The following is a 12764-nucleotide window of genomic DNA, read 5'->3' on the forward strand; positions in this document are numbered from 1 at the left end:
ATTTTAACATTTTTTTTAAAGACCATTGTTCTTATTCATAATCCTGTTGAAGGGTGGATATATCTCCATCATGGTAGGGTCACTAAAACAGAATGGATGATGGAAGATTAGTAAAAGATGTGTTTGAGACAAATACACATAGGTATAATAATAACTTTTACATACATACTTCAAATAACTCCCACTGTTTTTAAGCACTAAATTCAAATGTAGAACAGACACTGAATTAGAATAATCATTTATTTCTAAGTTAGGGCTTGAGAGTACCCCATTTATTTATACCATTTTATAATCATTTGATTAGGGAAAAAAATACAATTTTCATTTGTTGTGGATGGCTATAGAATTAATGTATACACAAGAAACTAGTAGCTAAAGGACTCCTCTGCAGCACCATTTTATCCATCAGATGTAGTAACCGGATCTAAGCAGTTATCTCCATGAGCTTTCTCGGATTCTGCATCTGAAGCTAATTCTGGACTACTACTGGCAGCAAGCATGGGATCTAAAAGAAATTAAATGTAGAATGGAAATGATTAAACATACTGAAATAGGAGTTATACTGACATTCGTTCATTTGAATCATGCATTTACAATATAGAACAAAATAAGACCTGACGACCAATAAAATTTTTGATAATATCATGGTATGGTGAAGGAACATATAAATTAAATATATAAATAAAAGTTGCACTATCAAACTATACTAATAAGAGCCTGTTTGGCTAGCTAATATTAATATTAGCAAACATTTTTCTTTTTTCTTTTTTTTTGAATTTTGGTTTATTTAGTAATTACTCAGCAGCACTACTAAACAATTACATCACGCCAGAAGAATCTTTACTCGGTGTTGTTTCACTCCATTAAGCTTCTAATATGAGTTTCTTCTAGCACTTAAGCCATAACACAAATTTACTACTGATTAAACAATTACATCTGTATTACTTTCAATTACCATCTTAGCATTGCAACACTGCCCACAGTTTTAAACCTGAAAGCTGTTGATGACAGTTTATATATTTTAATTACTGTTTAAGAATTTTTACAGTTAAACATTTTCTTGATGGAAGCCTTGGCGAAGAAAATGCAATTAAAAAAAATACAAGAATCTGGTCACAGATAAACTAGCAACTTCTGAAAGCATAATTCTGAAACAGGTTGCATGTTGTTTCGATAGCACTATTGCAGAGAAACAATGACTATTATATAATCAATCATTCATTCATGAACTGTTCAACTATCTATGCAATTACCAAATAGGATTAGTTTGTTGCTATACTAGTTCAACTATCAACTCCCCCCACCACTTCATGTAAATCTGAATATATAGCTGTTGCTAGAGATGGATAAAAATCCATTAATATGTGTGTGTGTGTGTGTGTGTGTGTGTGCCAACTTGAACAGAGCTGAAATCATATATGAATTTACTCTGCTTTGCCAGAGTATGATAAAATGTTTGGTAGTTTGGTCAGTTTGATCTGACCAAACTGCCAAGTAATCAATATAAACCTACTAAAAGTTAGAAATTTCTGCCACAAGCGTTATTGATTTTCATTAATTAAGTTAATAATGTATCTCCCAAATCATTCACAGACACACTCCTCCATGGCATTAGCTGTTTCAGTGATAATTTCAAATAATCCAGCCTTTGATTTTGATAGGAGAAAACTGATAAACAATAAGAAAACTGATTTACTTGACTATAATATTAGATTGAGAATGAAATGAGTTACTCTTTAGAAAAAGTAGTGATATTAGAATTTAACCTGACAGAATAAGATGAGCTGACACAGTCGGTTGCACACCAGTCATCTGATCACCACCAATAGTTCCAACACCGTCAATTTCTGCCACCTCTCCAATATCTTCTGGATCACCAATAGTCTGCAAAAATTGTTGTAAATGAAGGACTCAAATTATATCTAATAATGAAAAATCAGTGAGCAAAATATGAACTTCATTATGATTGAAATTAATACTATGCAAACATGATCTCATTGTAAGGAAATCAGTATTTCTTATTAAAAAAAAGACAACTTATCTGTATAAGTAACATTAATTTCTGAGAGATTTGTGAATATTCTTAACAATAATTACTCTTTAACTGATCATATCAGTGCTAAAATTGCAGCAGGCTATTCAATAAATTCCTTTTCTCTTCTATTAGGCTTTTTATTTATTTATTTATTTTAAATTAATTGCTTACTTGATAAATAAATAAAAAGCCTAATAGAAGAGAAAAGGAATTTATTGAATAGCCTGCTGCAATTTTAGCACTGATATGATCAGTTAAAGAGTAATTATTGTTAAGAATATTCACAAATCTCTCAGAAATTAATGTTACTTAAAAAGCATAGAAAGATATAATGCTCTTATTTGTATATTAGTACTGATATAGATTAATTTTTATAAGGGAACTTGATTTTAATTATTTTTTAAAAATTAATTAAACATAGTAATAACATATACATATATCACTAATAGAATGAATTATAATGCAGTTTTAAGTTACCAGTAATGGATTTTAACAATGATAAAACCCACTGTGATTGTAGAAAATTTTAAAAAACATATTTCAGCTAAACATGAGTGCAAGTGCTAGTCTGAATGGTTATCAAAATGAAAATATAGATGACACTAATATGTTTAAATTAATTTATTGTGGTTATCATTATATAATAACTGGTGCATCATTTTGCAGTTAGTCTACAATACAGATTTATCAAGACAAATTATTTAACAATTTTTTAACTTCGTCGGAACATAAAATTGTAAAGACAGTATCCCTACAGATGTACCCTATACAGGAAAGGAGGGTCACTAGCATGATCTGCCAAATACTTTCACTATGTAACAAGTACAAGAAAGAATAACTCTGGAAGGATAACGTTAATGAATGCAGATGGTAAGGATATGACAGACGCAGAAGAAATATTTGAATTACTTATTGTGTAATTATTTTATGAGCATATCCATCCAGGTGGAGTTTGTGACTGATGTGACATGACAAGAAATGACATGAGAACATGGGTAAATAAACTGGAGGTGCTTTAGACATTATGAAATCTCAATGTGAATGCAGTTATGAGATTAAATGGGATACTTGGTATGAGTTACGAGAATATGGAAGATAACTAATAATGCCCCTGAACAGGAATGGAAAGAGGGCAAGATATGTATTGGCATTACATAATGAAGATTCAAGACAGAGGAGCACATTATAGAACATATCTCATAAGTGACAGTTTAAGGTATGGAAAAAAAAAAGTTAGTATAGTCCAGAATTCAGAAATGAATGGACAGGAATAATTTATAGAATGGTGATATAAATTTATTATTATTACCTCCAGGGAGTCAACGACTCATTAAAGGAGGCCATACATCACGTCAAACTAGATGTCATACCTTTCCTTAAATTCATTCACACTAGATGCACTCACTATGCATAAAGGCAAACTACTCCACTCACTCACTGCTCTGTGAGAGAAAAGCCTAGCTCTTACCACTTTCTTGACTGTGAATCCCTGTGTTCGTTTCTCACCTTCTGTATAATGAAGAATTTCATCAGACGACATCCTGTAACACCCATTCAGAAGTTCATAGACTTCTATCATATCACCCTTCTTTTTCCTCTTAACCAGAGTCTGTAATCCACATACTCGCAATCTGTCTTCATAATCTAAATCCCATAATCCAAATATAATCTTTGTAACTCTCCTTTGCACTATTTCCACAGCTTCTTTATCCCCTTGGAACTCAGGAGACCAAATCTGCATACAATAATCCAGGTGTGGTCTTATCATGTAAGTGCTGGACACCTCCCATGGCCTTATAAAGAGGCAAAATGACTTCCTTATCCTTACATATCAAAGTTTGCTTCTACATCACGATTATCCTCTGAGTTGTATTTGCAACTTTTGTTATATAACCTTTAAACTCCCAATTCCTATCCACCATTATGCCAAGATCCCTAGCCTCATCAGTTTCTTGTAACATAACTCCATTCATATAATATGCTGCTGGAAATCTCATCATGGCAAAATGCATAACTTTACACTTACTAATATTAAACTGACAGCCATTTTTGTTTGCCTAAATTTCCAGTCTATTCAAATAATTTTGTAAGTGCTGGACATCAATAGCATCAGTAGTAGTATTCTCAAACAATTGCATATCTCCTGTTAGACCCTTCCCAATGTCTTTAATGTAATGTATAGATTGGATAACAATGGCCCAAGGACTGAACCCTGAGGTACACCACTGGTCACTTAAATCTGGCAGATTCATACCCACAGTATACAAATTTTTGAGAATGCAGCAGTTGTCTGCTGCACTCTCCTCCCCAGATGCCTATGCAATCACAAATAGCCCCTGGGCTGGATGTTAAGTAAGGTTAAAAGGGTTAAAAAGTTAAGATTAAAATAGCCTTGCCTTTTATTTCCCCAAAGGAGAAATAAAAGGTGTTAGAAGATTAATTTATTGTGATCAACAGGTTCCTTCTCTAATTCTTGCTTACACAGAGCATCCTGAAGATGTGGAGCTACTATCTTCACAGAGACCATGACTTTCAGCAATCCTCATCTTTTAAATCTGCTATCTTCTACTCTTGACAAGTATTTTCAGTATAAATTCTTCAGTTAATATTAAGAACTAGTATCCGATATATTTGAGATTGTTAGTTTCTAGACAGGTAGTAAGACTAAGTTTAAAAATCTAAAATATGAACTTCTAAAAGCTATGAATAGGATGCTAATAAGTGATCTGAAAATTTTGAAAAGCCAGGACATTAGTTCAGGTATATTATAAAAAAATACTCATTCAGGTAATGACAAATAAGTATACTTTTTTCATAGTAGGAAAAGCATGAAATTAAATGGATCAGTCTTATCATAAGGATGTCTCTTTTTATCTAACTGCAATTTTATAAAGAAATAACCAAAATCTTGCTCGAATAGAAATTAATTAATAAAACAGATGATAATACACAGATAATAAAATTGGATGGCTGAGTGGTTAGCATACCTGCTCTCCAACCAACAGGATGTGGGTTGAAATCCTGCCATGGGCATGGATGCTGGTGGCTTGAGGCTGTCTAAAAGTGGGAGATGAAGTTCATTACTCACTGTGAGACCACCATCACCCTGCTTATTAGAGGCCTGAAGTGGCTTGAAAAAGTTCTATGTTTGGTCTATAGAAGAGGGTCTCTGGACTATGTAAAAAATAAATTAAAAATACAAAAAAAAAAAAAATGTCCACGACATTTTTTTTAGCCTATTCGCTTTGCAACCACATGCCTGGGGAAGGAGTGTCCTAGGTTCGATTCCTGTCGACAATGTGAGGAGCTTACGGATCTTTCTTAGCCATAGTCAAGTTAGCCGGTCTTGGGTGTCTCCCCCCCCCCCCAGTTTATATGGGGGGGTTTTCATCCTGCAAACAGGCAAACCAGCCCAGCAAACACACACAGGCTACAGTCATAGGATATAGTACTTAATCCCTCATTAGGAGGGCTCAACCAGTCCTAAGGGGCAGTCGAGGAAAGGGGGGGAAACCACACATGAATAAAATAAATAAATATATATATATATATAATTGATAAAAAGAGGAAAAAAAATCTTTAGTCCACCCATGGGACAAAATGTACTATAGGTTTAAAAATAGCCTTTTGTGGGTGGGAGCAACATAGAAAAAATGAATTCAACCTCCTTCCCCACTTATATGGAATTCATATAATATTAGATGTTGCATTATGATTGCCATATAAATAACTGCACTAGAGTTGTTAATAAAACTGAATTTCAGCACCCACTTGGGAAGTTTAACAATTTTTGGACATCAATTCCTAAGTTTTCACTTTTTTTTTCCATATTACTGAACATTTTGACAAGTTTTTTTGGTATCAGTTTATTGATAAGTTTATAGGTTTTCAATGCACTATTCCCATGCGATAACAGTATTTTAGAGTTCAGATAATTAGGATAAAGTTAGGAGATAGTGGAGGGGGGGGTCATCCATTTGCAGAGACTGTGCTCTTCTGGATAGCATCAAGCATTTTGAAGGAGATTTTGAAAGAACTATTTCCATGTAACAAGTTTATTGCTATCTGTCTATTTATGGATGTGATAGAAATAACATACAAAAAAATGAAAAATATTTTTCTTTTTTTTTCTCTGATTCATCTCAATCCTGTATGTTTGCTAAAGAAAGTAAAAAAGTGGTTGGAGTGAGTCACTGAGGGAGAGGGTGGAGTCATCCATCAGAGATTGTGCTCTTCAGGATAGCATCTAGTATTTTGAAAGAGGTTTTCAATGCACTATCCCCATGTGACAACAGTATTCTAAAGTTAGGATAATATGGAATTATACAGTGTTAGAAACTATATAAGTGGGATGTAACATGAACAGAATAGAATACGGTGGAGGCTACTGATGGGATGTGTTTTGTACCTGGAAAGGCTAGAGATTAAGTTGACCCAAGAAGAGAAATCTGAGTGTTATCAAGGGCAAGAGGAAGTGAAGTGAAATCTTTTTATGAGGAATAAGACAGGACTGTTTTGGTAGTATACTGCAGTTTACCAGATAGTCCTTATCCTCACCTAGAGAATGACAAGGTTGAATGACAAGATCAGTATGTTGCATAGTTCAGGAGAACTACAGATAAGGTTTAAGGTTAGTAAGAGAATTACTAATGCATAGGAGAAACAGTGTAGAAAAAATCTGAAGAGAAGAAGAACCATCTACTCTGATATCAGATGATAATCACAGAAAATTAGTGATCTCACTGTAGGAGGGGGGGGTCAGGTAAGGCAAGCCACAAAAGATGATAGCAACACTACAACAGTTTGATGGGATTTTACCTGCCCACTTTTTTTTTTTTCTGGAATGGATTGAATATAGGCTGGTCTCCATAATACTGAATAGATGCTGTTGGAAACTGGAGACCATACATGCCAACAGACACTTCAACCTTTCAATATGTTGGCTCTCATGGCCACTCTCACCTATTGGTAAGAGTGACCATGAGGTGATTACTTGGGTGGTTGCCAGCAGTGTGAGGACCCATGTGAGAAAAGGGTGAGTATGAAGAGCTCAGGAGACAGCTTGCAGGTGTAGCGTGGAATGAGGAGTTAGCTAAAAAAGAGATCAATGCAGCGTGGGGGATTTTCAAAAACTATCTAGTAGATGCAATGTCTAAATGTATTCCAAGGGTGAAAAGGTTAAATAAAGTAGGTGTGAGATGGATGAATAAAGAGATTAAGCATGCGATACAGAGAAAAAGGGCATTGTGGAGGCAGCATAAGAGAAGTGGAAATAACCAATTTCATGAGGTCTACAAAGACCAGGCAAGGAAGGTGACTTGGTGAGAGTAGCTAAAGAGAGATATGAACAGCAGTTAGCTAATGAAGCCAAAAAGAATCCTAGGAAGTTCTTTCGATATGTAGCCAGCAAAAGAAAGATTGATTATGGAAGGATGACATTGATTATAGAAAATGGTATAAAGACAGCTGTTGCAGAATGTGTGGTGGAGATACTTAATGAGCAGTTCATAAAGATCTTTCAATCTTGTGAATGTGACTTCATGGAGAGATTGAGAGCAGTTGATGATGGGGAGGAGAGACTGACTGTAAGTGAGCAAGAGGTGTTTGGGGAGTTGAGTAAACTAGATGTAAATAAGTTAAGGGGATAAAAATCCCTTAATGTTTTTTCAGCCAGTAAGCGAAACTAAGATCGAAAACTACGATCTGTAACGTTTCATGCCGACGAACTATCGGTGTATCCAAGCGTAAGTGACCACTTGGTAGTGCCACACCACGGCAACTCGTTGCAAAGGTGGAGCAAGCTCCCTCACTGTTCTTGATATTTTCTCATAATGTAAAAACACACAGCTCTTAGGAGATGTAGTACTGTTTTACATTATGAGGAGAGGTCACTACCCAGACCGGTTTCAACCTTTTTTGAGGTCTCATCAGTGAGTAGCTAGACCTAGAATATCAGAGTTTAAGTGAAAAGAACTTACATACTTTTGCTATACGATTGCCAGAAAGGTAAGGTGTTGTTCACCTTTTTGTTGTTTAAATTATGTGTGCACATGCATTAATTATTGCACATGCTGGCATGCACTCAAATGAATAGGATCTAATAAAAGATTCTCAGATTTTTTCTTTGTTTGTCATAGCACTGGTGCAAGATTTTGGATTCCTTCTTCAAAACATGATCTCTTTGTTGAGACATCACGTGGATCAGCTGAAGACATTACATGTCATGACAGTGCTGTAGCTCACATCTCTGGTATTTTACATATCTAACATGTACCTTGATGTGTTGTTCAATAATTTCACAGCCTGTCCATAGTATGGAGTCATGCAGTTAAACCAGAGTGAATAAATTCTTGGATATTTCATTTTAAAAATTTTAGGGAATTTACAACTGTGTTAAAAAAACTTTTTTTATTATCCCAACGTTTCGATCTTCACATCAAGATCATCATCTGGAGCGTACATAAATATACAAGACTAGCTGGAGTTACATCATTAACTGTAAGTTAGAGAAACAATGATTTGATCCCATGTTATTCTACTGGCGTGACCTCTGGGAAAAAAAAATAAAAAAATAAATAAAATAAAATAAAAAATAAATTTTTACATGAAGCTAAATTCTATTTTTACAATGACAGGAATAAACATTCTTTTAGATGGTTTTCTTTCAGAAACAATTGGTGTCCTATTTTTAGTATTACAATTCTTATTTTTGATTTACAACACTGGATTTTCTACAGTCCTGTTGATAGTTGTTCTTGGTGAGGAAGGTCGAATATATACCTTCCATATGTTTGGGATTTTTAAACCATCATTGTTGTTCAGATTGGGGTGGCTGCTGATAATCTCACAGGCTTCGTTGAATTTCCGTTCATACCATGTTCTAGTGTGATGTAGACAGCTGGTGGTTTTCCAGTCAATTCTGTGTAAGGTATTCAGGGCATGATCAGAAAGGCCAGCTTCACCATAATTATTATATTTAATGTGTCGTTTATGTTCTTTTTGTTTAATAGGAATAGTGCGTCCTATTTCTCCTATATATGGTATGTTGCAAGTACAATAAATCTGGTATACTCCAGGGTGAGCTAGTGGGTCTTTGGATGAGTTGAGTAAGCTTTTTAATTTTGCAGGAGGTTTAAAGGTGGCTTTGAGGTTGTACTTTTGTAGTACTCTGTTTATTTTGTCTGATATTCCTTTAATGTAGGGAACGGTTATAGTTTTACTGTAGTCTGGTTTGTCTTTGTTTTTTATTGTGGTTTTGTAGAGAATTTTGTTTATAGTGTTTTGGCTGCATCCGTTTTTTTGTAAGTTATTACTGATCATTTTAAATTCGTCTTTCAGTGCCTGTTCACTGGAACAAATCGCCTGAGCTCTGTTTTTTAGCGTGTTGATGACACCTAGTTTTTGTGTTGGGTGGTGGTAGGAGTTTATGTGTATATATTTTATGTCCTGTATGTGTCGGTTTTCGGTAAACAGTGAAGGAAAGATTGCCCGAGGGAAACGTGTGACAAGTGTATCTAGAAACGGAAGTGTGTTGTGTTTTTTCAATTTCAATTGTGAACTGTATGCGTTTGTGTTGTTTGTTTAGGTGGCTAAGGAACGTGTCTAATGTCTGGAGGCCATGGGACCAGATCGCGAAAACATCGTCACCGTATCTAAGCCAGACTTTGGGTTTTAGAGGGGAGGAATCTAGGGCAAGTTGCTCAAAATGTTCCATGTAAAAGTTAGCAATGGGGGGGGGGGTAATGGCGAGCCCATGGCTGTACCTTCTTTTTGTAAGTAGAAGGCGTTTTGCCATACAAAATAACCTGACCATAATACATGCGCAAAAAGCGCTGTGATATCTGGAGGGAATTTGTTCTGTAGGAGAAGGATTGTGTCATTGATTGGGACATTCGTAAAGAGGGCAGAGACATCAAAACTGACTAATAAATCATATTTTTCTAATGTAATGTCTTTGATGATGTTTATGAAGGGTTGTGTGTGTTTCTGATATATAAGGGGAATGACCTACCAACTCCTTGAGTGTTGCCGCTAATTTTTTTGGCTAAGTGATACGTCGGGCTATCAATTCCTTCAACAATAGGTCTTAGCAGGGTGTTTTCTTTGTGAATTTTTGGTAGCCTGTAAATTCTAGGGGAGCACGCGTAATGAAGGAACAGTTTTTTGACTGTCTTCGGGCCACCGTGTGGTAATTGATTTAAGTAGTTTCTCTGTTTTGTTTTTTGTTCTGTTAGTTGGGTTGTAGTTAACTAATTTGTATGTGTTATTGTCAGAGACCAGCAGATTCATTTTCTCTATATAAGTGGTATGGTTTAAAATGACAGTAGCATTTCCTTTATCGGCTCTGGTTATTACTATGTTCAGATTTGTTTTAAGTGATTTTATTGCTGTTAATTCGTATTTAGTAATGTTGCTTGTTATTGTTTTGTTATGGTTTAAAATGTTCGCAGTTTCTATACGTATTTTGTCTGCTATGTTATTAGGTATGAATCTTAGGACTCTTTCCATATTACAAATAACTTCAAGTTTGTCTATTGTTTTCAGTGCTATAGCAAAATTTAAACCTTTGTTAAGTATAGAGATTTTGCCTTTGTTTAGAGCGTGATTAGATAGGTTAATTATGTTATTGATACCTGTGGGTGATGGGTGGCTCCTGTTGTTTCTTGCTTCTGGTTGGTTGTTGTTGTTCACTGTGGCAAAATTTGAATATGGCAGCTGGTTTTGTCATTCTTTTAGTCTTTGAAATTTGGAAATTAGGTTTTCTTTCTTCGTTTGTTGGATGTGGTTTGCTGTGTTGTCCTGGATATCTGGATAATCCTTTCTAGGATTATCCAGATATCTGTGTTTAAGTAGCTAGACAGCTCCGTTTTTTCATTTAGTAGCTGGTTTTGTGTAGTGGCTAGGTTTTTTCTGGTAGCGTGGATCTGCTCTCTCAGTAGTGTTTTCTCCATGCAGAGGTATATTCTTTGTGCCTTTGTTGAAGTGAATTTTCTCTTTAGCCTGATGCAATTAGGAGTGATATCGCTGTCCCTACACCGTTTTAAAAATGCCAGTCGATTGATCAAATTTGAAACTTGGATCTTCAGCTTACCGTATTGATTACATCGCTTGTGGGTCGAATCTCCATGAATTATCGTAATCCTTTCTTTTAGGGTTACATGGCGATCAGCATTCAGTTTAAAAATTTTATGGAATTTACAACCGTGTTAAAAAAACTTTTTTTATTATCCCGACGTTTCAATCTTCACATCAAGATCATCATTTGGAGCGTACATAAATATACAGAACAAGCTGAGTTATATCATTAACTGTAAGCTAGAGAAACAATGATATGATCACATGTTATTCTACTGGCATGACCTCTGGTGGAAAAAATAAAAATAAAAATAAAAATTAAAAAAAAAATTTATAAAATAAAATAAAATAAAATTTTATTTTTTAATTTTTTAATATTAATTAATTTTTTTTTTCCACCAGAGGTCACGCCAGTAGAATAACATGTGATCAAATCATGTTTCTCTAGCTTACAGTTAATGATGTAACTCAGCTTGTCCTGTATATTTATGTACGCTCCAGATGATAATCTTGATGTGAAGATTGAAACGTCAGGATAATATAAAAAAAGTTTTTTTAACACGGTTGTAAATTCCATAAAATTTTTAAAATGAATGCTGATCACCATGTAACCCTAAAAGAAAGGATCTTGGATATTTCAGGGGACTGTGTCTGGGTTTAATAGACTGACATAGTAATCTTAACCTGATGAAAGGAGTAAATACTGTTCTAATTTTATATTCTCTAAGGATTTTAACCAGTTTAATGGAAATAGGGCTAGCATAAGGAAGAGTAATAAAACCTTTGACTTCTACATAACTGGAGTAATGATGATGCTCAGTTTTTGAAGTCACAATGGTGAGAAGAGGGTATGGGTTGGTTTTCTAAGGATAGATTTTTAATTTACCAGATTCTCTGGTTAGGTATAAATCAAAAAACAGAAATTAACCACTGGACTCTAGTTCACAAATGAATCTCAAGTTAGGATATTGGTTGTTGAGGTGGTCAAGAAAATCAAAAAGCAAGGATGATATTCTTCCAAGGCCTTTTTTTTAAATGTTTCCACAGAAAGATTTGCAAATATCAATATTCTTAAGAGAGAGTGTGTGTGTGTGTGTGGTGTGTATGTGAGAGAATGAGTGAGTGACTAGGGTTGCTTAAGGGTCACAAATAAATAACTGAGAGAGAGACCTTCACAAGACCTTTTAAGGAATGCAAAGAACTGACCTGGATTCAGACCTTATATCCAATCCTTGCCTTTGTGTGATGCAACTTGTTAATAGGTATCTGAATAGATACTGCAAGAACAAAGATGGACTGACAATTTAGAGCTAACTAAACTGTATTCTGCAATGGAATACACTGAAATGCAATGATGATACAAGACAAAATGTCATGCCAGCTGGGAGGAAACTACTAGATTAAACAAGGTCCCCCCCCGCTGCTGTTTTTATCATGGAACAAACAGTGAAACTAAGCACTCACCATCAGCATAAGATGTGTTAGAAAAAGATGTGAAACTGGTTGAAGAATTTGAGAAGTATCACATCAATATAATAGGTATTACTGAAACAAAGCAGAAAGAAATAGGTGATATTCTTCTCAATAACAACTACAAGATGTTATATTCAGGCAATGATCAGGGAAAGGAAGAGATAGCCATACAGCGTTCTTC

General features: G+C 34.8%; 1 protein-coding gene across 4 annotated transcripts in view; it reads right to left on the reverse strand.

Annotated features, from left to right (window-relative positions):
* Positions 1-222: 222 nt before the first annotated feature.
* LOC150108479 (cyclin-D-binding Myb-like transcription factor 1) overlaps positions 223-12764 on the reverse strand; it is a 357130-nt gene continuing 344588 nt past the window's right edge. For all 4 annotated transcript variants that reach the window (XM_090415885.1, XM_090415883.1, XM_090415884.1 and 1 more), the window contains 2 exons: positions 1767-1884; positions 223-505 (listed from right to left, as the gene is read on the reverse strand). In XM_090415885.1, coding sequence (XP_090272011.1) covers positions 399-505; positions 1767-1884 — 225 coding nt within the window. In that variant the 3' untranslated portion in view covers positions 223-398. The remainder of the gene's footprint in view (positions 506-1766; positions 1885-12764) is intronic.

Source organism: Typopeltis vanoorti, chromosome 3, assembly GCF_054136105.1.
Source record: "Typopeltis vanoorti isolate ZY-2024b chromosome 3, IOZ_Tvanoo_1.0, whole genome shotgun sequence".
Taxonomy (NCBI): Eukaryota; Metazoa; Arthropoda; class Arachnida; order Uropygi; family Thelyphonidae; genus Typopeltis; species Typopeltis vanoorti.